At 40.8% G+C, this 26,853-nt stretch overlaps 1 protein-coding gene across 1 annotated transcript; it reads left to right on the top strand.

Annotated features, from left to right (window-relative positions):
* On the top strand, positions 1–21,584 carry LOC123514121 (spore wall protein 2-like). Its single transcript, XM_045271770.1, has 9 exons — positions 1–279; positions 4,087–4,328; positions 4,442–4,606; positions 14,134–14,205; positions 14,901–15,026; positions 15,627–16,922; positions 17,166–17,473; positions 19,608–19,675; positions 21,400–21,584. The coding sequence occupies exons 2-9, from the start codon at positions 4,254–4,256 to the stop codon at positions 21,516–21,518; spliced, it is 2,229 nt and encodes a 742-aa protein (XP_045127705.1). The 5' UTR covers positions 1–279; positions 4,087–4,253; the 3' UTR covers positions 21,519–21,584.
* Positions 21,585–26,853: the final 5,269 nt, after the last annotated feature.

The following is a 26,853-nucleotide window of genomic DNA, read 5'->3' as shown; positions in this document are numbered from 1 at the left end:
TGCATACTTCACACACTCCAGCACCACATGTTCCACCGTCTCATCTCCCATGTCACACATCTGCCACACCTTGCTGCGGATTAAAAGGGTGCTGTTGCAAAGACTAACCTTACCCAAAACAACAACATACCGCATACACGAGGCCGCACTCCCTGCAGACCCTCAAGGAAGGCGCACCGACCACGTGCCTTACTACAAACCTTGACTTGTTCATGTGACACTAGGCACAGAATGGGGGAAATACGCCCTCCACTTACCAAGATGGTTCTTAACAACTTCGTGAGTACCTGTATGGACGCTAGTGAGTGATAGGAGGGAAATGTGACGAGCCCATGCCAGCTGTACGTAGGTGGTGCCTCGTGCTGCACCTGCACATGATGCATCAGTTATGCAACAAGTGCTTCACTCTCAGGGTGCGTCTCTCAGTGCTGCAGATTGGGCAGGTAGAGATCGATTGTCGTGACAGAACAGGATGGTTCATATTTCCACGAACTTCCTTGGTAAAATACGGAGACTTATTTGTTTAGCCACTTGTATTGGAGATTATTGAAATAACCAGTTTGCTGATTTTACAACTATATGTTTATCTCTCATACTTTATAAGGTAAATATCTAGAACAAGTCCTTCCTCCTTATCGTCATCAATCTCCTCCCAAGAAAAGTAAGCTTGAGGGAAAACGAGTTTTTTTGGTGAGGAAAGCTAGAATAGACAATTTTTTAGAAAAAAAAAAAATCCAAGTGCAAATAAATATGCCATTATTTTGCAAAAAAAAAAAAAATAATAATAATAATAAAAAGTAATATTAATTTTGGTCAAAATATTTGCCAACAATTTGCTACATTTGGGACTGTATCTGCTAGATCTACCAAAGACTTTTCTTCTGGTAGTTTTTGACCTAATTTGGAATCAATTTACACTTCGTTTTTGTTACAAATCTAACCAAAAGCAAACTAGCCTAACCTGGCTAGCAGTGCTAAGAAATTAGTATGAATTTGTCACCTTATTTCTCTTTGTAAATTCTGGCGATACAATGGAAATAATAGAGGTGACACCTTGCCGGGCCAGACATCTTTCATAGACTGATTCAAATCCAGTTGTTTCTCTCCACAAACTGCTCTGATTGGCTAGATTTATTATGATTTATTTTTATTGCTCATTAGTTGAATGCTAAAAGAAAAGAAGAAATAATAATCACCGTGATTGATTTCACGAGTGTGACAATACACACACGTGAACAAACACACCTAACAGCGTTTCTCAGTGCCTGGCAGTCCATCACACACACTGGTGTCGCAGAGTGTTCACTCGTTTCCCTCAAAATGATAAATCTTTAAAAATTGTTGTCAACATTATAAACAATTTGTGATGGGTATGTATGGGTTCAAATTACTCCATAATATGAGAAGGGTAAGAAGAGCCATGTTGGTTATGGTGTAACACTGTAGTAACACCTGCATTTATTTGTTTCATTTTGTAATTGTTTATTATATGTAAGTCTGCATTCCCTTACCCACCCTTCTTGCCCATCTCCCCCAAACAGCCTTTGGGGCATGTGGGAAGTCGGAGGTTTTGAGTGGGGGGAACAAGAATTCAGTGAAATTCGAGTGTCGAAAAGCCAATAGAAGTTTCACTTAGTATTTCAATTTTTTGTAGCCTAACTTATCCTAGCGCCAATCCTCGGATCCCCACATTAAGACATTAACCTAAACTGTCATGCCTTACCGGTGAGGTGTAGAGATTCTGAGGGCGATGGAGATGTGTACAGTTATGTGACTACTATAGTCTTCCAAATCTAAACGTGGCTTTCTGGCTGGCTCCTTATGGAATAGCAGGCCTTCCAGCTCTGCCAAGTCTACAAGAACTAGCAAATTAGAGCTCCATATACATAAGTAAGAGGCATATGAAATGTTTTAACGAAAATCCAGTATCATCAGATATTAAAAGAAATTAATTCAAAGAAAAAATTAACATTCCACGCTCACAATATGCACATCACAATAACAAATACCGGCAGACCTGTGTAACAGTGTTGCTGTGAAAACATTATAATCTTTATTCAACATTCACCATAGTCCTTAGGAAGACAAATTGTGTAACAACTGTGTTCCAAATACAATACGAATGAACATCTATAAAAAAAAAATGGTTATTCGTGTACAAGATAAAATATTTTTGACTCCATTCACGTGGCAACACTCATTACTGTCCAAGGCACGGCCTGCCTGCGAGACACACCAGGGGACAAGGTCACGTGTCACAGTGATAGATACCTATCCACACACACACACACACACACACACACACACACACACACACACACACACACACACACACACACACACACAGAAGTAATTAAAGCTAAGTGGAGTGAGTATCTAGAAAATGAAAACATTCTGAGTGAAAGAGAGTTTGGTTTCAGAAAATGAAGATCGTGCGTATCCAATTTATTATGTTTTTATTCAAGAGTGACTGACATACTACAACATAGAGAGGGATGGGTGGATGCTATCTACCTGGACTTGAGTAAGGCCTTTGATAAAGTACCACACAATAGACTGATGTGGAAACTAAAGAAGTTTGGAGGAGTAAATGATAAACTAGCAAAATGGATGGAAAATTACTTAGTGGGAAGAGAAATGAGAACAGTGGTGAGAGGAAGTCCGAGTGGAAGAAGGTAACCAGTGGAGTTCCACAAGGGTCAGTGCTTGGTCCCATCATGTTTTTTATTTATGTTAATGATATGCCAGTAGGAATTGACAGTTACATGAACATGTTTGCGGACGATACTAAAATTATGAGGAGAGTAAGGAATGTGGAAGATTGTAACAAGTTACAGGAAGATCTTGATAAAATATATGAGTGGAGTAAGGAGTGGCAGATGGAATTTAATATAGACAAGACCCATGTTATGAAAATGGGAAGAAGTAGATACAGACCAAACTGGGATTACAGGCTGGGTGATGAGAAAATTAAAGAGACCAATGAGGAGAAAGACTTAGGAGTAACCGTGCAAAACACTTTGTCACCGGAGAAACACATTAACAAGATTTTTTGGAAAACATATAACATGCTTCAAAATATTGGCCTTGCATTCCACTACCTAGATGAAGGAATGATGAAGAAGATATTATGTACCTTAATAAGACCCCAGTTAGAATATGCAGCTTGTGTCTGGTCACCGCATATGAAGAAAAATGTGAAGAAGGTAGAAAGGGTACAGAGGCTGGCAACAAGGATGGTACCAGGACTCAGGAGTTAGACTATGAGGAAAGACTGAGGAAGCTGGGGCTGACCACATTAGAAGAGAGAAGAACAAGAGGAGACATGATAACTATGTATAAATTGGTGAACAAGATTGACATACTGGACAGAGAGTTGATAAAGGTGACCACAAGTAATCATCTCCAAGGACATGGAAAAAGCTAATAAAGACATCTGTCTAAATGACGTGAGAAAATACAGTTTCCCGCATCTTAGCATTGATAAGTGGAATAAACTGAGCAGTGATGTCGTTGACGCGGTGTGTGTCAATCAGATGAAAGAGAGATATGACAGGAATGGACAAGGAGACAGGACACAGAGAGCTTAGCTCGGGCCCTGTAATACACAAATAGGTAAATACACACACACACACACACACACACACACACACACACACACACACACACACAGTGCAAATTAAAGGATGGAAATTGAATATAGGAATAAGGAAGGATTGTCATAAAGAGAGAGAGAGAGAGAGAGAGAGAGAGAGGTGAGGGAGGAAGGGAGAGAGCGATAAATGAGAGATGGGTCAGGTCACACACTTGGCCATTCAAATTCTGGGTGAAACAGGCAGCAGTTGAAGGCCTGTTATTCCCTAAGGAGACACGCCAAAAAACCGCGTTTAGATTTCGAAGACTTTACTTTATGTCTGTATGTCGCATCTTGAATATTGCTGTGGCTAAATGTCTCACATAGTGACTATTTTTCCTGCTGAACACTGGTACCATTTGCTTCACCTCCATCCATTTAGTAACTATTTCAACAAATGACAATGAGTCTTTAGAAGAATGTCTGACTTGTCTTATACCTCTTCACTACAGACAACAGAAAATGGCTCCTGGCACCAGATCCAGGCTGGGTGAGGGTGGGCAGATACCTGACTCAGAGGCAGCTCTCTCTCTCTCTCTCTCTCTCTCTCTCTCTCTCTCTCTCTCTCTCTCTCTCTCTCTCTCTCTCTCTCTCTCATTTTTCAAAGAGACCAAAGAGGATGACAAAGAATTCTCGTACCATTACATGTCTGAAGCTGAAAATATCCAAACAAGTCAAGACAACAGATAGTGAGGTTCTGAAGATTGATTAGTACTTATGATTGGTGATTTCTCTATGTGTGCAATGGGAATGTTCTATTTTTATATAACTCTCTCTCTCTCTTGATGGCTTGGTGTGGTGTTGCAGGTGGTGCAGAAGCGTCCTGTGGTGCGGCAGGCCAAGATACACATCATCAATGGCTTGGTGCACAGTACCCGGCGGCTAAGGAAGAAGATGGAGAAAGATGAGGGACAGTGTAACAAGCTGGAGGCCAAGGCTGACAGGCTGGTGAAGGAGGTGCTCTTCATCAAGGTAAACTTTTTGTTATATTTAAGTAACTGAGATTAAGGTTATGATGCACATATTGTTTCTGTGGATCATGTCAAGATTAGCAAACCCATTCACAGCAGGGTTCGCTATTCTTTGCAAAGAAGATTATTATTTACATAGGAATAATGATTGTTGTTGTTGGTGCTTTGGTACCAGATGATTCAATAATTAATTAAATTTCAAAGTTACTGTTTACTATTGAACCTTTATGAACCTTCACTAGTTTATTTGCTGCTTTCATATATGTACTGGTTTTAATATCTGTATTCAGATATCCAGGAACAGATCTACCATACATTCACAGAAGTTATGAAACCAATACTCTTGAAGCTTTTGTTAACTAGTTACACTGGTTAGGTTAGGGTTTTTATTTAAGAGGTGAAACCAGCCTAGGTCAATAGAAATTGTGATTAAAAAGGCCTATTGAGGTGCCAGTCCTCCACACAAGTTCAGAAGAATTCTAATCAGGAGGTGATTCCAAGGCAGGTATAGGAGTTCTTTCTCCCATTGAGCGGTCAACATTTGGAACAATTCGCGAGAGTGGGTTGAGTGTTGACTCAGTGTTTGAATCTAGATTAGATAAATATTGGGCAAATCAAAAATAAAAATATAACTATCATACCCAAATAATCACCACCCACAACCAAGCCCACCACTTGCAGCCTTAGAAACTTTGCTATTTGTCGAGTGGTTTAAAGTTACCTACATGTCACCATGATACCCAGGTGCTAGGTGGTTACACCAAAGATGCGCATAGGTGGTGATATGGGTCCTAATAATGGGTACCACTATAAATGAAATTGCTTACGCCACTAATGGTTGGAAGCTGAACAGTGCTTCCTATACGTACTCTTCAAGTATACCTGCAAGCGCTATAGACCATAGAAAATAAAAAAATAAAACAAAAGTACACTCAGCTCTTGTTTTTTCAGACTAAATGGTGCAGGCACAAGTCTTGATAATGAAAAAGTCCATATAATGTAAATGGATCCTACGTTTTACCAAAGGTGGATTTTTGTCATCTTCATGTTTTTGGTTTCCCTAACCAACCAAACCAAAACAAACAACCTAGGTTAACTTAACACTAAAACTCACCTAACAGTACCATATATTGCAGCTTATAAGTTGATCTGTCATATAAGTTGACCTCTATAATTTGACCTTAAAAATATTGTACTATAAGTTTACCTTACAGATAAGTTTTTTTTTTTTTTTTTTTTTTTTATACCATGTGGGCTTTTCACAAGAGTTTATGGGCTAAAGGGGGTACATTTTGGGGTACCTCCTATCTCAAAGCCCACCCGCTAGGAAACCGTTGCCTCGAGTGAGGAAGCCTAACCTACACTCGGACCATGGACAGGATTCAAACCCGTGCGCTTGGAGACCCCTCGGACCCCAAAGCACGCATGGTTCTACTGTACCACGGCGGCCCGACCTCCTAAACTGTTACTTTGCCTGGCCCAATGTCATCCTGAGTCACTAAGTACTGAATTTTAGATATTTTTTTCTACAGTAAAATAAATAAAACAATTCAAACGGATTGAAAACACCACCAACTTCAAACATTTCCGTTTTTACTTTTTTTTCTACTCACATGTTTCACCACTATATCAGATGAATATTTACTTTTAAAACTTTAAGTGTCCAACCACATACAGTCTGGCTTCAAACGTTGGAATAAAAACAAAAGTAACTGCTACTTATTGGGACTGCACATAATTCCAGAAGGAATATGTTCAAGGCTGATGTGAATATTTTATAGGCAAGGGATCATGTTGTGCAGGGGACTGACACTCTGTAGTAAGTAGAAACAACAATGTACTTACACAAATACTGTAGTTTATTAAGAAAAAATATTTTATTGATAGAAAAGCTAAAAACAAAATACCTAAAATAATCTAAAATATTTAAAATTTTACACCTAAACAGCTGTTCAAATGGAATGCTTGTCACTAAGTGGCAGCACTGAGCAGTCAACCATGATCATTTCATTACGAAACGATAATGTTTTTAGCTTTTGTATCAATGAAATATTCTATAGTTATAAACTACAGTATTGTGTAGGTACGTCATTGTTCCTACTTACTACAGAATGTTATTATGTGCAGTCCTTCAGGAGTAGCAGTTTCTGGCTTTTATCATGTCTTACTAGAATAACATGTACAGGGGATCCTCGCAATTCGATGGGGTTAGGGCGGTTTTTCATCGGTCAAATCGGCGTTAATTCAAATCGTGAAGCAATTTTTCCCATAGGATACTTAAGAATTAGGGGGATAGGGACCAACCTCCAGCCTAGACCCTCAAAACATCACTATAACCTTTAAAAACAATAACCTAGACTAAATCAGTACTTCATTTATATCTAACTTTTTTATATTAAACACATTAGGGTGCTGTACAGAACATTTTTGGAAATTAAAACACTTGCATGATGCAGCGGTCTCGCGATGCTTGTCCCTGTTCTTACAAATTATTGATACTGTTGATCTAGGTACACCCATTTGCAGTGCAACGACACTGTGAACTATACCTGCCTCACACTTTCTCATAAGCTCAAACTTATCTTTGAAAGGCAGGAAGTTGTGCTTCTTAGGGCTGAGGAATGCCGGCTGGGCCGAGAGTGATGCACATTAAGCGACGTACAGGCCGCAAGGCTGCCACTCTAAATTTTCATTTCTCCCTACCACTCGCACGCATTTCCTCCTACTTTCTCTTACCACTTATGCACATTTTCCCTTATTTTCACCTACTCCAATCCCAAAATTCCTTTTTGTACATGCATATATTATTGTGTGAAAATAACATATTTATACTTTTTGCAATTTTATTCTTTTACTACAAAAGAAATAAAAAAACTTTTTGGTATCGAAAAATTCACTTTTCTTCAGTATATAATCATGTCAGACTGGACGATGTATGCGGGAACCAGCGATTGACTCTCGTCCTAATGGAGCGCCTCGCCACATTGCACCATACTCCCACATGTTGTGTCATATATATATATATATATATATATATATATATATATATATATATATATATATATATACTCGTATATATATGTATACAGTAAAACTCCTGAAATCTGGAAGTCATGGGGATTCAGGCATTCCGGATTCTAGGATTTTCCAGATTGTAAGATAGTAAGGTTGAAAGTAAGATTAAAATCTTGAGGGTACTATGTAAATCCCACTAAACTAACCCCAACTTGCTACATCTTTTTGTAGTACTGTCATAACATCTTACAGGGATTGCTACTACCACCAGGCCACTGTGTACTTCCTCACCACACCACACAAGATTTATGTAGGCTTTTTTTTTTCTTGAAGATTTGCCAGACTATGGGGGGAGTGGCATGGGCCTTTCCAGCCATTATGGCAGCCCATATGTGATGATTGCTCTTTTCCTACTTGTCAACTTGTATTTGTGTAGGTGATTTCACTATTTTACATAGGCTATTCCACCATCCACATATACTGAGAAGTTTGAGTGATTGTACTGTACTGTACCCCACATAATATGTATACAGTCCACAATACTTATGTCACACTTTATAGAATAATTTTAAGTATAATACAAAACACATTTCATAACATGAAATATTTACTGATGTCTGATAAAGGGAAACAAAAAGAAAGGAAGGCCTCCAACATCATACGCCAGCCAATCATGTCACCAGCGTCAAGCGTACACCAGCTGGACCACCCACGTAGATAACAGGACTCCGCAACACACACATGCACGTACGCACGCATGCACGCACATCACCTACAGAAACATAAAACACCACTTGTAATACCTCCAAATATTATTCTCTTACGAGTTTGTGTTAAACTCAATGTCGGTGATGACATGTTCGGTTTCGGCTATTATTATTATATATTTATTACTATTATTTCTTACTTTTTACATATTTAACTCAGCCTTTCAAATTTTCTGGATTATAAGGTTCCTGATTTAAGGACTTTTACTGTATATACAGGCAATCCCCGCTTAACGAAGGTTCACACAACGATATTTCGCTACAATGAAGGTTTCATTTTACTACCATCTGCTCGTTTAACGAACACCAAACTTGCTTTAACGAAGTTTTATCCAGGTAATTTTTTCCAAGTTTGAAACCCCCGATGTATTACGCAAGCCGACAGGGTTTTGAATACACCAGCGCCTCTCGTGGACAACATGTGCACCACTCACTCCCCTTAGTTCAAAACAATAACAGCGTCAGCAGCAGCTCATCTTCTCTTGCTCAACTTACCACCAAAATGCCCTGCAATGTTGCCTAGCATTGCTAAGAAGACCAGGAAGTCTCTTACTCTCAAAGTGAAGCTGTATATTATTCACGGACACGAGAGAGGCGAGAAAACTAATAGCATTGCTCGCCACCATCTTGACTTTCCTCTACTGTCTCTACTATTTTCAAGTCAGCAGACTCTATTAAGAAGGCTGGTGAGATCGTATCTTCCTTGCAAGCTAAAAGAACCACCTGAACTCGTGACTCTACAGGGTGGGGCGCGGATACTTCCTGATTTGAGAATGAAATAAAAACCTGTTCACACTTCACAATTCTTTATTCTTCTTTTATGCCTTTCACACAACATGGGAGATTTACTTTTACACTGTTTTAAAGACAATATCTTTTAAATGTCCACCTCCATTGTCAATACGATTTCGGAAGCTTTGGTCTACTCTCTCCATGTTGAGCGGTATATTGGCTATTTCAGTTCGGATGGCATTCTGTAGGTCTTCCAGGGTCTGTGGACGGTCGTTATAAACCAGGGATTTGAGATATCCCCACAGGAAATAATCACATGGGGCTAAATCAGTGTGTGCCCACACTGCACGCATTTCAATGGGATTCCTGAGAGAAGCTTTTCCCGACCGACTGATTTCCCTGAGAGGAGACTTAAACTGGTCTGCGTGCTCATCTGATTTAGCCCCCTGTGATTATTTCCTGTGACGATTGGTTTATAACGACCATCCACAGACCCTGGAAGACCTACAGAATGCCATCTGAACTGAAATAGCCAATATACCGCTCAACATGCTGGAGAGAGTAGACCAAAGCTTCCAAAATCGTCTGAATCAGTGTATTGACAATGGAGGTGGACATTTAAAAGATATTGTCTTTAAAACAGTGTAAAAGTAAATCTCCCATGTTGTGTGAAAGGCATAAAAGAAGAATAAAGAATTGTAAAGTGTGAACAGGTTTTTATTTCATTCTCAAATCAGGAAGTATCTGCAACCCACCCTGTACAATGGATAAAATGGAAAGCCTTGTGGAAATGTGGTACATAAGTTTTGCATGTGATACAATGATGCGCCCTTTGTTTACATTCCACAGGTTGCCGGTTAGTGTCTTTCCCATTTCACTATCCCTCCCTTCATAAATTTAAGATCATCAACATTATAAAGTTACATATATACATACATTAGTGTACATTATAATGACTTAGATTAAACTGCCTAAATGTTTAAACTTCAGAATTTTTACTTTCATTAAACCTTTCACTGTACTATGATGCACTCTCGCTTTGTTTACTCTCAATGGAAGTTCAAGTCAGGGGTTAAGGTGGAAATTCGATGACTCGATATCAATATCGGTTTTTTGGCTCTCCCATTCCTATTTTTTCACTGAATTCAATAATATTTATACACAAGGTGTACGTTTATGGTGTACATCTTCAGTGTTAATTTGGTACAGAAATGTGGCATAGTTTTTTTTCAATAAATATTTTTTCGGCGATAAGAAAATAATTCAAAATACCATTATAAAATCAAAACTAATAACAGTGTGGCAATTTCCTCTTAACCACATATAATATACATAACAACAAATAAATGTCAGCATCGGCATACACATAACCTATGTTATAAAAATTTCATTACACGCCAAATTGTTACCTTTTTTTCATAAAAAATTTGAGTTTATAAGCCTGTTGTAAATTTATTTGAGTGAGTTCATGCATTATCATGCTGGCATTTGTTAAGATGAGGTTGTTGATCATTTTGCTGCAAAAGTTTTGAAATTGACCAATTACTGAAAAAGTTATTCAACAATATATGCTGAAAAACTGAAAGTCGAGAAAACGCATTTTTCTGTGAACATCTTCAAAACCCCACATAACTCACTCCAATATGTACCAAACTCAGATATGTACTTACATAATCCCTTGACAACTGTTTGGAGGCTGGTAGTGGCTGTTTAGATAGTTTCAGGCCATGTTACATCATGGGAATGTCGTCTATATAGCCTCTCTGAATGGTGAGCTCTCACTTGCCTGTCAGCCTTACAGGCTCCTGGTCCCGTTATTATCATATTAGAATATATAACATATCACTGATAGGTTCTGAATGGTGAACAACACTGTCACATTTGTCACACCGAAGATTTATAGTACAATCAAACAAATAACTTGTCACTTTTGCGGTGATTCCGTTGCCACATTCACATTTCACCAAATTGAAAATTGTTTGCAGTCTTTGTAATGATATCACTAACAAGGCACTATCCTCACTAGTTTGGTGAACTTCACTCTCCTCTGGTGGCAGGAGACTATGCCTGTAGCTTGCAGCAGACACGTGAGGGTCGGGAGTGGCAGGGGTGGTGGCGGCGGAGGTGGAAGCCTCGCCAGTACTACCACCACGTGTCTCAGGCTCCTCACTTTCTTCTCTTTTCCACCTTTTCAAGGCTTTCTGGCGGGCTGTTTCAACCTGAGTCTTTCTTTTACCACTTACACGTGGCATTGTCACAATTTGGGGACTCAACACGTGTAAAGTACGATCAACAGGTAGGCTGCAGGCACGCACACTTCCTAAGGCTGTATCAATCGGTACTGAGGATTTAGCATCTTCCTCACCCGCACTGCCTGATCCTAAACTGTCGTACAAGTACATCACGCAAAAAAAAAAAAAATAAAACAGCTCAAAAAAGGAAATAAATACAAGCAAAACAAAGACTAGAAGAAAAAGGGCGTGCGCTTGGGTATTTAAAGGGCCGGCCCTTTAAACCCGCCATTACCAGGTAAGCAGTGCGTTATGCGCCTGGCAACTTCGGCCATAGCTTCCTCTCCAGAGACGAACCCAACTACCAAGTTTCCAATTTTTCAATTTTTTGACCAAATTAATTTCCCCTTAAACTTGTTATAATCAGTTCGCTTAACGAAGTTTCGCTTAATGAAGGGTTTCTAGAAACGTAACCCTTTTGTTAAACGGGGTTTGCCTGTATATATATATATATATATATATATATATATATATATATATATATATATATATATATATATATATATATATAATCCATATTTCATAAACTGTAATGGGTGTCCAGACAAATATTTAGTGTTTGAAATAAAATAAAAAAATATTCCCCTACATATTGTCAATAAACTAGTTTCCCTTGCAAATTGCTATTTTCCCCATAGGCATCCCCTACCCCCTACATTAGGCTAAAATCATCTACTGTAGGGGATTTCCCCTATGAGTGGCAGCCTTGGCACAGGGTAGCATCGGTTTACAATTCCGCCTGGTGGGCTGGCGGCAGATTTGACCGGGTGGGTGGCGCTCGAGATATGAATGTCGAATTGGCGAGTCAGTCGGTCAAACCTTGAGGATTGGGTATTAATCAACTGAGTTCGAATTGGCAATAATTCGAACTGTGAATGGTCAAATCACGAGGATCCCCTGTATAAACACAGCTCTGAGACCAATTTCACTAACAGTTTTCCAGTATGCTGATGTTACTGATGCAAATATATTTGAAGGTTGCTATTTTATATCTACCCAATAAGTCAACCCCTAGTTTTGACCACAAAAAAGCCCTTCAAAACTTGATTTATAGGCCACAATATATAGTAATACCCGAGCACAGGAAGAAAAAAAAAACACCATAACCATGAAGTACAATGAATGCACTACCACAACATGCAGCCCTGTCATGGGATGCTGGGTGTGTCTTCACTCTGCACAGCAGCATTAATTAAAAAGTCCGTTTTGATTGTAGAATTGCTACAGCCACCCATCATTCTCCCTGAAATTCTCTATATCAATTTATATGCGAGCTTTCCAGCTGCTGCTCATGCCACTTCAAAATGGCAGTATCTAATGCAGCATCTTTTCCACTCCTTACATTTTTCCTTGGTGTGCCTTTACCACTTTTACTTGATGCATCCTCACTGTATTTGGCAGAATATTCTACCAGCTTATCTTTTGATTTACTGATGTCTGACACAGTTTGCTTGGCCATATCATACTCCTCACAAAACTCATAACACTAGCTTCTTTTTCTAATTTTCTTATTGATTCCATCTTTTAAGTCACAACTAGGGCCACTCACTTGTACGTAACATCCTTGGGAGACATAATTTAAGAGTTCTGAGATACTGAAAAATGCACAAACTTGCTCACTGATACCAGACAATACACAATGTTCACTTGCATTGGCCAGACTTGTTTACAACCGCCTGCTCCACCAACGCTGCCATCTTTTGGCCATTTCTGGAAGTGTGCGAGGCGTATATTGTTTGAATGAATTCTGGGCAGTCTGGACTCAAATTATTAAATTATTAACTGGACACTGTCCAGATTAACTGAAATCTGGGTAAATGAGGTCCGAATAAACAAGAGTCAAGTGCAGTAGTATTGAGGCTGCCGTACTGGAGGCACAGGCCCATTAGGACCAAGAGATCATCTATGTATGTATGGGGTTTGCTTTTCTTTACATGGCTTGGCCATTCTTTACATGAGTATCATTGGGTGTATTGTTCTTGACATGGAGATGTTGGGTTCATTAATCTTGATATGATCTGTTTATGTATATAGATTTTGTGTATGCACAGGACTGTTTTCAGCATATAGATAAAGATAATGAGGTAGATTCTTTCTTTTCCATAATTAAGATGGGTTTTTTAGTATCTAGACTGCAAGGTTGGTTTATGTCAAGGTGTATGCTCAAGCATCTAATCTAAGTTAAAGGTGTGGTCTATGTCATGGTGTGTTTTCAAAATGTGACACTGCCTTGAAGCAAAATAGAAATATGAGAAATTAATTCCAAGACTGGGGGATGAATTAGCTCTGAGGGGTTTTTGCCTCTATTTGGACATGTGAAAATGAGTGACAGACACCTCAAATCTCAAGCCAAGATGGTGAGAAAGACTTGAGTGGAGGCCTGTTGCTGCTTGGTTCACAGTGATAAGTAATGGGACATATGAGTAGCTGGCTGCAACAGAGGACTAAGCACCAACTGCCTTGAATTGGAGTTAAAAATATATTCTGTTCTATAATTCCCTGTACATCTTAGAAATAACGTTACATTTCTGTGATTAATGAATGTTAGCTATAATAGAGAATATGATCACTTTAATATTATTTCTAAGATGTGCATAGGGGAAATTACAGAATAGAATACATTTTTAACTCCATTTCATCGGGTTTGGTGCTTGGTCTCATGTTGCAGCCAACTAGTTGTGTAATGTTAACAGTGAGATTTCAATTGGCTGCTCTATTTTCAGACTGTACCACCAGATGAAATTATGAAGTTTGCGCTGCTCAACAATAAGTCATTTGCAATTGTGGGAAGCAATGTGAGTATGTACTGTTGTTTTTTTCTTCTTATATATATATATATATATATATATATATATATATATATATATATATATATATATATATATATATATATATAAACATTTGTGTAGTAAATGAGTTTTGGGTAAAAAAAAATGAAAAGAGCAACAAAAAAATTATTTTTCTTTGATTAATATATTGTTTCACATTTTATTTAATTGTTAAATATGGTTAAATAGCTGATGAGATTCCATTCTGCAGGCATTTTATCATTTAAATCTCATGTCAATGTCTGTGTAAAAACTTTATCTTTATTTCTTTACATTATTGTCTTTGCTTCACACCAACTTGTTTCATATTTATTGTGGATTGAACATGTATCTGCATCCTGTGTGAAGGCTTTTGTAGCTTTTGATAATAATAGTCATAATAATGATAATATGGTAGAGCAAGTGTATCTTTAAGTACTGATGACGAGGTCGCTGTGCGACTGATACAGGATAACCTAGATGGGCCCTGGTGGCCCTTTGTTATCCTATTATTTATGTTATGTTATGTTATGTTATAAGAGCTATTCAAAACTTAACTATATTCCTTAAAATTCCACTCATTCACCTAATGAGCTTTGATATATGGTTATGTAGTAACCAGCCTCTGTTTATGTTCCTACTTCTACTTTTTTTTTTTTTTTTTTTTTTTTTTTCCACCACAGCCCCAGTCAAAGATAGAGGAGAGAGCAATGTGTCGTATTGTGGAACACAAGGCCATAAAAGATGCAATTGCTGGGCTGAAGGAAGCTCATGCTGATTGGAGCCAAGACCTACCCCATCTTATCAAGGTAGTACCATTAGAGACAAAGGGATATGTGTAAGGGAAAGAAAGATACATATAGGAAAAGAGAGGACAGCAGTGTGAATTTGTAATGGAAGGAGGTAATGAATAAGAGAAAATGCTTATTAACTATTCAATCATTATGGTTTCACATGAACACTACAGTTAGTGCTGGAGGAGTTTTTAAATTTCATAAAGCAAGCTTAGAATAATTTTATTGTGAAAGACATGATGTAGATTCCTGACAGCTAGATAAATAATGGTGGGATTTTTAATGCTTTGACACCACAATGAGTGGCAAAGGTGTTTTGAATGTTGTGGTGGAGGTTTTGAGTTTAATTGTTAAAGGCATGTACTGGTGACACCACAATGAATAATACAAAGTCTTGTGGATTGGGGGACATGGGAAAAATACTGCCTCTTTATTTTTTGTTAGAGAAGAGATTTTACCAGAAGATGCAGAAGAGTGGGACTAGGAATCTCTCTCCTTAAGATATGTATTTTTACAGTCAGGCAAGGCTTAATTTAGAGAGAGAGAGAGAGAAGATTGCAGGATATACATTATTGATATATTTTTTCTTCTCTCCACACATATACATGTACACAGGGTCTGGGAATCCGTAACCGAGAGAAAAAACTGGAGCGGCTTAAGAGGCGAGGTAAACTGGACGCCTATCTGAAGAAAGAACACAGGAACATGAGACTCCTACAGGAACTAACTGGCATTGACCTGAAAGCTAATGATGATGCTGCTTCAGGTGTAACAAACGACAAAGAAAAGAAGAAGAAGAGCTGTGGTAGTAGTAGAAGTAGGAAGAGAAAGAGAGAACAGAACTTAGATGAACAGACCTTGAAAATTGTCAAAAAGAAGGGCAAGGTAGCAGAGGGAATGAAAAAGCAGAGTACAGGTGCTGGTGTTAATGGTGAGGATAGTGAGGTTGATGGAGAGGAAAATGATGATGATGGTGGTTCCTTGATAAAGAAAATGGGAGTAGATGAACAAGAAGAAAACAGTGAGGATGATGTGATGGAAAGTGATAGTGACAGTGAAGACCTGAGCAGTGGAAACAACAACAATGATGCTACTGATGAAAGTGAAGAATTAGATGAAGAATATGATGATGACAGCGACAAAAGCGACATGGATGATGACAGCCAGAAACCTCTCACAATCTGTAATGGAAATGAGTCACCTATGAAAACAGTGGATGAACAGAAACTGAATGGAAAATTGTCTCTTGGAAAAATTGAAATGAAAGGGAAAAAGGAAAAAAATATAGGAAAGAAAAAGGAAGATATGAACATGGGTAAACCTGCCCAACCAGTCATTACTAATACACTAAAAAAGGCAGAAGTGAAGCAGCTTTACCTGAAGAATATGGAAGCTTTTGGAAAAGATGATGATCTAAGTAAGACTGAAGAAAATGGAACTATTGACTTGAATGAGGATGATGATGATGATGATGAGGAGGAGGAGGAGGAGGAGGAGGAGGAGGAGGAGGAGGAGGAGGAGGAGGAGGAGGAGGAGGAGGAGGATGAGGAGGACAAAGAAGATGAGGATGAGGATGATGAGGACTTCTTTGAGTTGGGAGTAAAAAAGAAAGCAAAGAGTAGTTTTTTCCTTGGAGGTACAGATGATCATGAGGAGGATGACAATGATGATGATGATGATGATGATGATGATGCAGTTGATACTAGTAAATATTTCAAGAGGAATCTGTATAGGGAAGGAAGAGGAGGGAGAAGTGGTATGAAAAAAGAAGAAAGATTTGGAGGAAAATCATGGGAGGAAGATGATGGAGAAAGAAATGGATTTACTGAAAGAAGAGGAAGAGGCAGAGGTGGTTTTAGTGACAGAAGAGGAGGTAGGGATAGTTTTGGTGATGGAAGAGGAGGAAGAGGTGGTTTTGGTGACAGAAGAGGAGGAAGAGGTGGTTTTGGTGACAGAAGAGGAGGAAGAGGTGGTTTTGGTGACAGAAGAGGAGGAAGAGGTGGTTTTGGTGACAGAAGAGGAGGAAGAGGTGGTTTTGGTGACAGAAGAGGAGGAAGAGGTGGTTTTGGTGACAGAGAAGATGGAAGAGACAGAGACGAATCTAGTGACAGAGGAGGAAGAGGTAACTTCACTGAAAGAGGAGGACGTGGAAGAGGAGAATCTAGTGACAGAAGAGGAAGGGGCAACTTCCTCAAAAGAGGAGGACGAGGAAGAGGAGAATCTAGTGACAGAAGAGGAAGAGGCAACTTCACTGAAAGAGGAGGAAGGGGAAGAGGAGAATCTGGTGACAGAAGGGAAAGAGGCAACTTTGGTGAAAGAGGAGGAAGAGGAGAATCTGGTGGAAGAAGTGGTGGTAGTTTCAGCAACAGAAGAGGGGGAGGAAGAGGAAGAGGACAGTCTGGAGACAGAAGAGGAGGAAGAGGAAGGGGAAGATTTGGACGAGGAGGGGGCTTTGGTCAGATGTAAGTGAAATTGGATTATAAATATTTTGAAAGCGTCAGTTGATATTATCTCCATATTTTGATCTGTTATTAATATTTTAGGAAAAGTAGTAATGGGTTTCCTTCAGTCTTTTGATGAAGGATAACTTGTTTATAATCTAATAGACTATGTACTCCTTATTTTAATGCTTCTGTTCATCTTGTATATATTTTTTTTATTATGAATAATAGTAGATAATGATTGCCAGGACACCGTTTTAGAGAAACTGCACACACACACACACACACACACACACACACACACACACACACACACACACACACACACACACACACACACACACACACACGTAGTGTAGTGGTTGCACTCGACTCTGTCGAGAGGGCCGGGTTCGAGTCCCGGAGCGGCGAGGCAAATGGGCAAGCCTCTTAATGTGTGGCCCCTGTTCACCTAGCAGTAAATAGGTACGGGATGTGACTCGAGGGGTTGTGGCCTCGCTTTCCCGGTGTGTGGAGTGTGTTGTGGTCTCAGTCCTACCCGAAGATCGGTCTATGAGCTCTGAGCTCGCTCCGTAATGAGGAAGACTGGCTGGGTGACCAGCAGGCGGCCGAGGTGAATTACATACACATGAATACTAGGAAACAGGAGAAAACTGAATACTGTTGAACCTCGATAACTCAGACTGATCCAGGAACTAAAGTCAGTTGCACTGTCAGCCAAGATTTTTTTTTTTCTCTCTCTCCTGTATCTCGTTTTCTAACTACAACAAAAAATTCCATTTTAGTTGTAGTTTAAAATGATACCAAACAAAAGTCAATCAGAATTTATACTGGTTTTGTGAAAATTTTTGAAGTGCAAAATTCCACTTGTTGAGATATTCACTCCTAAAGATTATTCATAATTTTGTCCTTGTTTCGCTATTTGTATTCATCTGAATGACATGAAAGTTTCACACATGATTGTGTATACAATGGTGATTTCCTAGAGCATGATATGATGAAATCCATCAGATCCCTGCTTAGAAAATATTATTCACTCGTACATGAGGATTCAGAAGGAGCCATCAGCAGCGTCACAGCAATCTACTGTGTTACTACTGAACTGGACACTATTTGACTTGTTATTAGTGTTGAAGTGAGATAATGATACAGTGAAGTAGGTATTACTCGTCTGGTCCAGCTTTTGTCTCAAAATAATCTTTTGTAATAGTGTTATTGTGTGAGTTACGTGATGCAAGGTTGTCATGATGAAGATAGTGAGAAAAAAACTGTGTTTAAAAACATCATACCAATCTTATGATAAAGAAATAGGGTGAAGCATGGCAGTGAGGCTTGGGGTGAGGTGGAGTCTAGGAGGGGGAGATAACACGGGTGAAGGAGGGGAGAGGGGAGGCAAGGATTCAAGGTCTAACTGTCTCCCAATTATATGTTTATTTGTTTCTTGTTGTCTTCTCTTCTTGAAGTTTCTGATTCTAATTCTGGTCAATTTATGCCTGTATGGATATTATTTATGAAAAAGTAGAGTTAATGCAAAAGTAGAGAGTTAAATGGCATACCTCCTCTCTTGATACCTGGCCACATACTGTGTAGGGCTTGAGTCATGCTATGATGCAACCACACAAGACATTTAAAAATGGCTTCCAGGTGAGAAGGATATTTAATTATAAAAAAAATAAACTACACCATCTAGTAATTTAGGATCTGAAGGTTTTGAAGAAACAATAGTAATCCCAAATCTTTAATCCCCCAAATTAAATAAATAGATCCTGCACTGCCCCCTAAAGTTCAAGTTGAACTTTCTGCCTTTTTTTTGGGGGGGGGAGCAGGGGGATGATGGTGTTGAATTTGTGTAAGCCAGACATTCATGTTTGTCAGACCAGTCTTTCCCCCTATCAGTTCGAGTTAGCAGTCCAGCAGTAGTACCATTTATTGGAGGGGTAGCAGAAAGTGAAGTTTTCTCCACTGAAGCCCAGAAGCATAGAATGATCTAGTAAAAGGAGTGGTGCATGCAAGAAATATTCACTATTAAGAAATTTTCTTACTAGTAGAGATCATTTAGTACAAGTATAGTGTTATCCTGTCTTATGTCACAGCTAGGTAAACGCATGCACATACTAATGAATTGTTTGACTTAAGATGATATGATCTATTTCAGGAACTCAGACAACCCTAACCTCATACCTCTGACCTCTGCCAGCACAGGGACATCTCCATCATTCCCAGGTGAGGAAGGGATTAACAGGAAATTTTGAGGGAAATGGGAGAGAAGAGAGATTTTAGGTGGAAACATTTCATTATTTGATTATTTTTTTTATTTAAAATCTTGTTTATTTATTTATTATTTTTTTACTTGCTGTTAATGTCCTTGCAAGTACAGCTGATACTACGTACTACAGTCAACTCTCAATTAACGTGAGTTTGAATAATGCTATTTTGATTTAATGCGACGACATTTAAGGAGATGCAATTAAATAACGCAATTTATTTGATTTAATATGGGTTAACTCATGGTGTTTCTGGTGGGAATCACATTGGACTGGGGTCCAAGCAACTTAACAATGAGCAGAGCAATTTTCCAGCCAAGAAATAGTATCCACAAACACATAGGGAGACATTGTTGCCATGGTAATGAGGTTGTTAGCAGGTTACCAGTAAAACCATTTCCTAAGGAGGTGTTACTGTCTCATATACATTTATGTTTACAAAACAACATTTCTATGAGCCTTTTACAAGCCTTACCACACCAGACTTGTATGCCATAGAACAGGACACAAGGTAATATCACAGAGAAATGATCCACTCACAGTGTGGGTTAGCTCCAGACTGAGGAGTGAGGACTGTAAGAAGGAACAGCTGAGCATTTCTGAAATATCACTCTGTGCCAGAGTCAAAATGATCATCATGACATGATTGTAAGTATATGAATACAAAGATATGATATCCATTATATAAAGCAGGTAATAGAGGGGTGGGAACATAAATATTGTGGTGAAGGCAACACACAAGCTAAAGGAGTTCACAAGAAGAAATAGCCAGTGATCAGCGGTGGCCGCTTCTTCCTGTGACCCCTTTAGCTTGTGTGTTCCTTTCACCACAATATTTATGTTTCCGCCCCTCTATTGCCTACTTTATATAATGGATAGCATATCTTTGTATTCACATACAATCATGCCATGAGGATCACCATGACTCCATGGCACTGAGTGATAGTTCAGAGATGCTCAGCTGTTCCTTCTCAGTTATCACTCCTCAGTCTGGAGCTAATCCACACTGTTGTTTCTCTGGGTTTTCACCATGTGTCCTATACTATGGCATCCAAGTACCCCTCACAGAAAAGTGATTCCAAGAAATAAAGGAAGACTGTAACCATCAAAAAGAATGTTGGAAGTGTTAGATCACTTTGCTAGGGGAGAAGACCTTGATGATCGTCCATGTGATGGAAGTGATGGAGAGCTTGTTGCATACCATTAGAGCTAATAAAATGAGAGTGTCTGTTTTTATAGTTTCTGTGACCAGCAATGTACTAATATTTTTTAAGGTTTGAGTAACAAAATCCCAAAAATAGGCAGTCTTTCTGTGTGGCTAGGAATGAAATTCCCCCTTATTAACATTATTTTGTGGGAAAATTATGTTTGAATAACGCAACATCTCCAGGAAAATAACCCTCACATTAATCAAGAGTTGACTATATTGCTAATACTGCACGTCTGTATTTTCACATCCAATTCACACACACATCAGTAATGATTTAAATTGAACCCAAACTGGAAATGAACAACTGTGGGTGGCATTGTGATACACTAGATGACTAGCAAGGTTTTCATATCCTTAGGAAACTTATTTTGCTGTGATTTCTCAGAGTAGGGGAGAGCTGTTCACACCACCAGCTTCATTAGTTTATATGGTGATGATGATGTTTGATACAACTGCTCTTATTTTCCTCACAGCCTCCACCAGCCGACCCCAAACATCACTGCTGCACCCTTCCTGGATGGCCAAGAAGAAAGAGAGGCTCCAGTCTTCAGCCGTTAATGCTTTCCAGGGCAAGCGGGTGGTGTTTGACTAATGTTACACACTCCTTGCTTTGATGACCAGTGTCATATGTGGATCTTTAATAAACATTGGTGAGGCAGAAAGTGTTTGCTTTCTTTTTTTTGTTTCCATGGACTATGCCAGGCTTTGTTGTCAGGTTGTCTGGGTTGATGAATCCTTAGGGTGAATGAGGTCATGCTTAATTATCAATATTGTATATTGACTTTTTACTTCAAGGTGTCTCATGAAAATAAAGTACATGTATGTCTACCTCCGTGCACACACACACACACACACACACACACACACACTGAATTCTAAAAAAGATATAAGAAAACTGGAAAGGATACAGAAGATTGCTACTAATATGGTGCCAGAACCCTTTGGAACTATATATAGACGGTCCTGATTGTATCAAAAATTTGCGGGGTGACTATATATAGACTCGTCTCCAAAATGTATCCCTTGTATTTCTAAGCATCGACTATATATAGACGGCCACGTGTGAGTGCCCCCGAGCCACAAAAATGATAACTGGCAAGTCAAGAGTGGCCTTGGTGTACGTGACTTCTCACACTCATACCACACTCTGTTCCCAGCTTTCAGGCAGGGTGGAGTGCTCCTGTCTGCCTGTCATTCCACCAATATAGTATTATTTCTTGGACATATTTGGGAATTTTAGGCACAACCATGCTTCCTACAAGGAGGAGAATCACTGATGAGGATTTACAGCTGATTCTAGCGCATGATTTAGATGATGAGTTAGTAAGAGAGGAAACCATCACATAACTGAAAAAGCAAAAAACAAAAACAAAAAAAATTGGGAGGGTGGAGGGAAACCACATCCAGGTCACAAGTCCTGGACACATTTTTTAATGTGGGTGTGAGTGACTCCATTATTCTAGTAAACATATAAAGAAATTTCACTTTAAAGCCTAAAGTTTGATTTGAGAAACTTGTAAACACGGCGCGAAATTGCGGTAGAGTCTATATAAAGATGCTGTCAAAACGTAACAAAATGCGGTGTAACTAAATTTATGCTGCACACCAGTAGGCGGCAGAAGCTATATATAGACGATTCACATTTTAGGAGACAGCCAACGTCCACTGCCGCCGGCTAGGGGTTAAAGGACCTCACATATGAAGAACGGCTGAAGGAAATGAAACTGCCAACCTTACAAGATAAAAGAGAACGAGGGGACCTAATAACAATGTAAAAGATAGTAAATGATATTGAAAAGATAGACAAAGAAGACCTGGTGCTGTTGGCAGAAGAGAATGGAAGGACAAGAGAACATGAAAAAATCAGGATGAGGCAGTGTGTGAAGGATGTTGGAAAATAGTTTTCCACACAGAACAGTGGAAAAAGGAAATGCATTGGATAATGGAATTGTTGCAGCATATAGTGTGCATAACTTTAAAGTAAAATTAGATAAATGGAGATATGGAGACAGGACACTATGAGCCCCGCTCGAACCCTGTACAATACAACTAGGTAAATACACACACACACACACACCTGGAGGAGAGACAGGAAGGATAAAGGAGTAGGAGGAGTGCTAATAAATGGTTCATGATAGTATGTGTGGAGGATGTGCAATATGGTGAGGACAAAGTGGAAGTAATGGGACTAAAAATCAAAACAAAAGAATTGAAGAAGAAAACTTATAGTTACATATGTTCCACCAAAGACTAATACATGGGGAATAGAAGAACATAAAGATATGCAGAGAGGTGATAAAGTGCCTAGATAACATGATAAGAAGAGATTGAAGAATACTTTTAGTTGGAAACTTTAATTGTAAAAAAGTAAACTGGAGAGAGATGGAAGTAATGAATAATGCTGGGCAGTGGAGCAAGAAAATGTGTTAGTTGACTATGGTTAATACAATTGAGTCAACAAGGTACAGCAGAGAAGAAGAACCATTGTTGCTTGACCTAGTTTTCACAAAGAAACCAGAACCCCTGCCAATCATACAATACCTTAGTCCAATGGGGGAGAAGTGATCATGTTACATTAGAGATGCAAATTCAAGAGGAAGATAGGATAAGTTATAGATGACTATAAAGGAGAGAGATGAAATTATGCAAGAGCGGATTCTAGGCTGAGGTCCCCGGCAACACGCCCTGCGCCGCACGCCCAACCCAGGTCGATGATGTGCAGCACGGGGTGGTGCACGCCGCCTGAGACTGTGATGTTGTCAATCTTCAGGTCATTGTGCACCACGCCCCGGGCGTGTACCTCCCCCAGGCAGCGGCACAGCTTGCCCAAGGAGCGCAGCATGCCCTGCAAGGAGCACTGCATCAGGAATTTGTCGTACGGCTCACCGACAAACTCCTGGATGTTGGTGAGGGGTCTGGAAGCCCAGGGCCAGGGGGTGTGGCACGCCCCCGGCCCTGTGCAGCTCCAGCATGAGCCGCGCCTCCCGCATCATGAACTGCAGTGCTCCGTCGTGGTGGAACTCCTTCCTCACCACGGGCGTGCCGCCCCACAGTAAGAGCCGCGCACAGCCGTTGCCGCCGCTGCCCAGGAAGGAGCCGCTGTCCAGGGCGCACATCTCCTTCTCCCTCAGGAAGGGGATGCGGCAGCCCAGGAAGTCTATGTCGCCTTCCTGGGCCTCTAACTCCTGCCAGATGCACCGCCACATCCACCAGACTAGGGGCAGCACTGCCAGCAGGCACAGCACCGTCTGCAGGGCAGCCTGTGTCTAGGCCCCAGCCCCGCCCTACAGGGACTCGTGCCACGCCAGCAGCACCATCACTAAAGCCCACACCACTATGAGGGAGGGCCCCTTCAGGTTCCAATTCCCTAGGGGCCCTTTGGGGCGGCACTGCCCCGTGGACCTTTCTTCGGCCCTTAGTGATGCCACGCCTCCTGGCAGGAAACTTGGCGACACCTGTGCCTCAGTGCCGGGGGCGGCAGGAGAGGCAGTGTCAAGGCCTGACAAGGGTGCTTCACCTTCTACTCCCAGAGCCATATCCTCCTGAGGTATGTCCATTACAGACAAGTCCTTCAGAGGCTTGTCCTCCAGGAGAGGCCCCGTGCTGCCCGCTCTGGGAGCCGTGCCCATGCCAGCAAGAGCATCGCTCGAGCAGGACAATGCCCGGTCCAGAGCCTTGCTCACCATGCCACGCGCGGGCCTCAGGCAGTGCAGTTCTCCACCCAGAGCCCCGCTCACCGCGCCAGGAGGAGGGCTCGGGCAGAGTGGAGCCTTGCTGGGTGCGTGCAGTGCCAGGTCTGGCTCCTGCACCCCCCAGCTCAGGTGCACGCCCTCGCTGCTGGAGAGGAGTCGCAGCGTGAGGTGGGCTGGTCCGGCCTGTAGGGCGGCCAGCAGGTCTGCCAGCGTGCCCTGCGTGGTCTTCCTCACGCCGTGGCTCGTCCAGGCCCGCACCTTGAGGGGCGCCTTGGGGGGCAGCCTCGCCAGAACCTTGAGGTCTAGCCTCCTGTGCCCCGTGACATTGTGCCACTCCCCTGACGCCGCCCGCCGCTACCCATCAAACGGGAACGTGAACACTGCCACATGGTGCCCCCTCGCCAAACACCAGCGGCGCCCAGTGCTGAGCAGACCGCGGCGCACCCTGCGCTAGGGATGGTAGTTTTGGTCCGAGTAGTACTCGGTTTACTCGGTTTTTGGATTTGAGTGAGTAGTACTCGGTTTACTTGGTTTTCATAGTTCAATTACACGTTCAATTTATGCGTTGAAAATGTAATACAGGCCTTCAAACTAAAGACTAAAGATTTTTTTTCGGTATTTTGTTGGGGAAGAAGGCGGTGCTTGCCGCACAACCACCCAGACATTAATGGAATAGTCCAATTCCTAAGAACAAGCCTAACAGTGCCAACAGTCCAACACACGGGCTTGGGTGAAGGAAAGAGAGACCTGTACGAGTACACGACGAGTAGGCTTACTCAGTCAGTTCACAGTTGGCAGTTAGTAGTGGTGGGCAAGTACCGTTAATTTCAGTACCGGTACGTACCGGTACAAAATAAACCGTTACCGATAATACCGGTACTGTACCGGTACACACACACACACACACACACACACACGTGTGTGTGTGTGTATTGGAAATTGCCAATTTAAATATCTAGCATTTATCATTTCTATTTACATAAAGCAAATCACACAGCTCTTTCATAAATATTTTTGTAAAAATTTTTTTTAAATAAATATATAAATAAAAGACACGGCCGTCTTCATAATATATTGTGGTTCCCTTTTAAAACTGATGGGAAATACCTAAATTATAGCAAACTAACATAAAAAATTAATTCGTAATGGTATGAATTGAGTGGTATGCAGCAGCAGCAGCAGCAGTAGTAGAAGTAGAAATGCAATGGTAAAACGCCGGCCAACTGCAGTGTTACTGCACCGCCAGACGCCAGTCCGCCAGACCGCCACCCGTCCCAGCCACCGATCCGCCGAGTGGTGCCGACACATTATTCATTCTTAGCGGTAGGAAGCAGCAGAGTCCCGGCACAGACGCTAGACAGTACAAGCGTCAAGCGGTACCAGAAATGATGCCGGCACATTCAGTCGTACCAGTACAGAAGCGTCTCGCTGAGCTACCGAGACAGCACCGACGCGCTAGGGCAGCCAGTCGGTACCAGTGTGGAGTGGTACCGAGAGTGAGAATGACTCAATGTTACCGTCTTACCCATCACCGCTCGCCTTGAGCCACCTCCACGCTGTATACAATTTGCTCAGTACCGTTTCGGCTATTTACCTGTACAGTACCGTTAAGGCTGGTACTGGTACCGGAACTTGCCCACCACTCCGAGAGCCGCGCTGCACCAGAGCTGTCAGATGCAGGGAGATTTCCCTGTTTTAGGGAAATTTAGGTCTCAACAGGGAAACAGGGAAGAAAATTCAAAATGTTCCAAAATCTAGGGAAATTTTGACCAACGGACTCACACCCATCCGCAGTCCCCACCCTTGTCCTCCTCCCATCCTCTTCACCCGTCATCCGTACAATAATTATTTGTATTAATTTTTATCAATTATTTATTGTTTCCTTTCCCTCTCAATTGAATTTCAATCCACTTCTGAGGTCTCTCTCGATCACTATATCCTTCCTCTACCGTTCACTCTTCCTTCCCTCATCCCCAAACAGCGTCATGACTTGTACGAGACCCGTATACCGTCCTTCCTTTCCTCCCTCGCCCTTGCTAGCTAGCTGAACCTGTATTCTACGAGACCGATAGAGACCCGTATTCACCCAAACAGTGTCATGACACGTATGAGATCCGTATATCGTCCCTCGCCCCTGCTTGATAGCTGAACTTATGACAGCTATATATATTCGTGTGTGTGTGCCCCTGCTGCAGATAGCTGACGTTACTTATGATAGTAGCTATATATATCTTA

Source organism: Portunus trituberculatus, chromosome 37 (genome assembly GCF_017591435.1).
Source record: "Portunus trituberculatus isolate SZX2019 chromosome 37, ASM1759143v1, whole genome shotgun sequence".
NCBI lineage: Eukaryota > Metazoa > Arthropoda > Malacostraca > Decapoda > Portunidae > Portunus > Portunus trituberculatus.
This window is presented reverse-complemented; position numbering and strand designations above follow the sequence as displayed.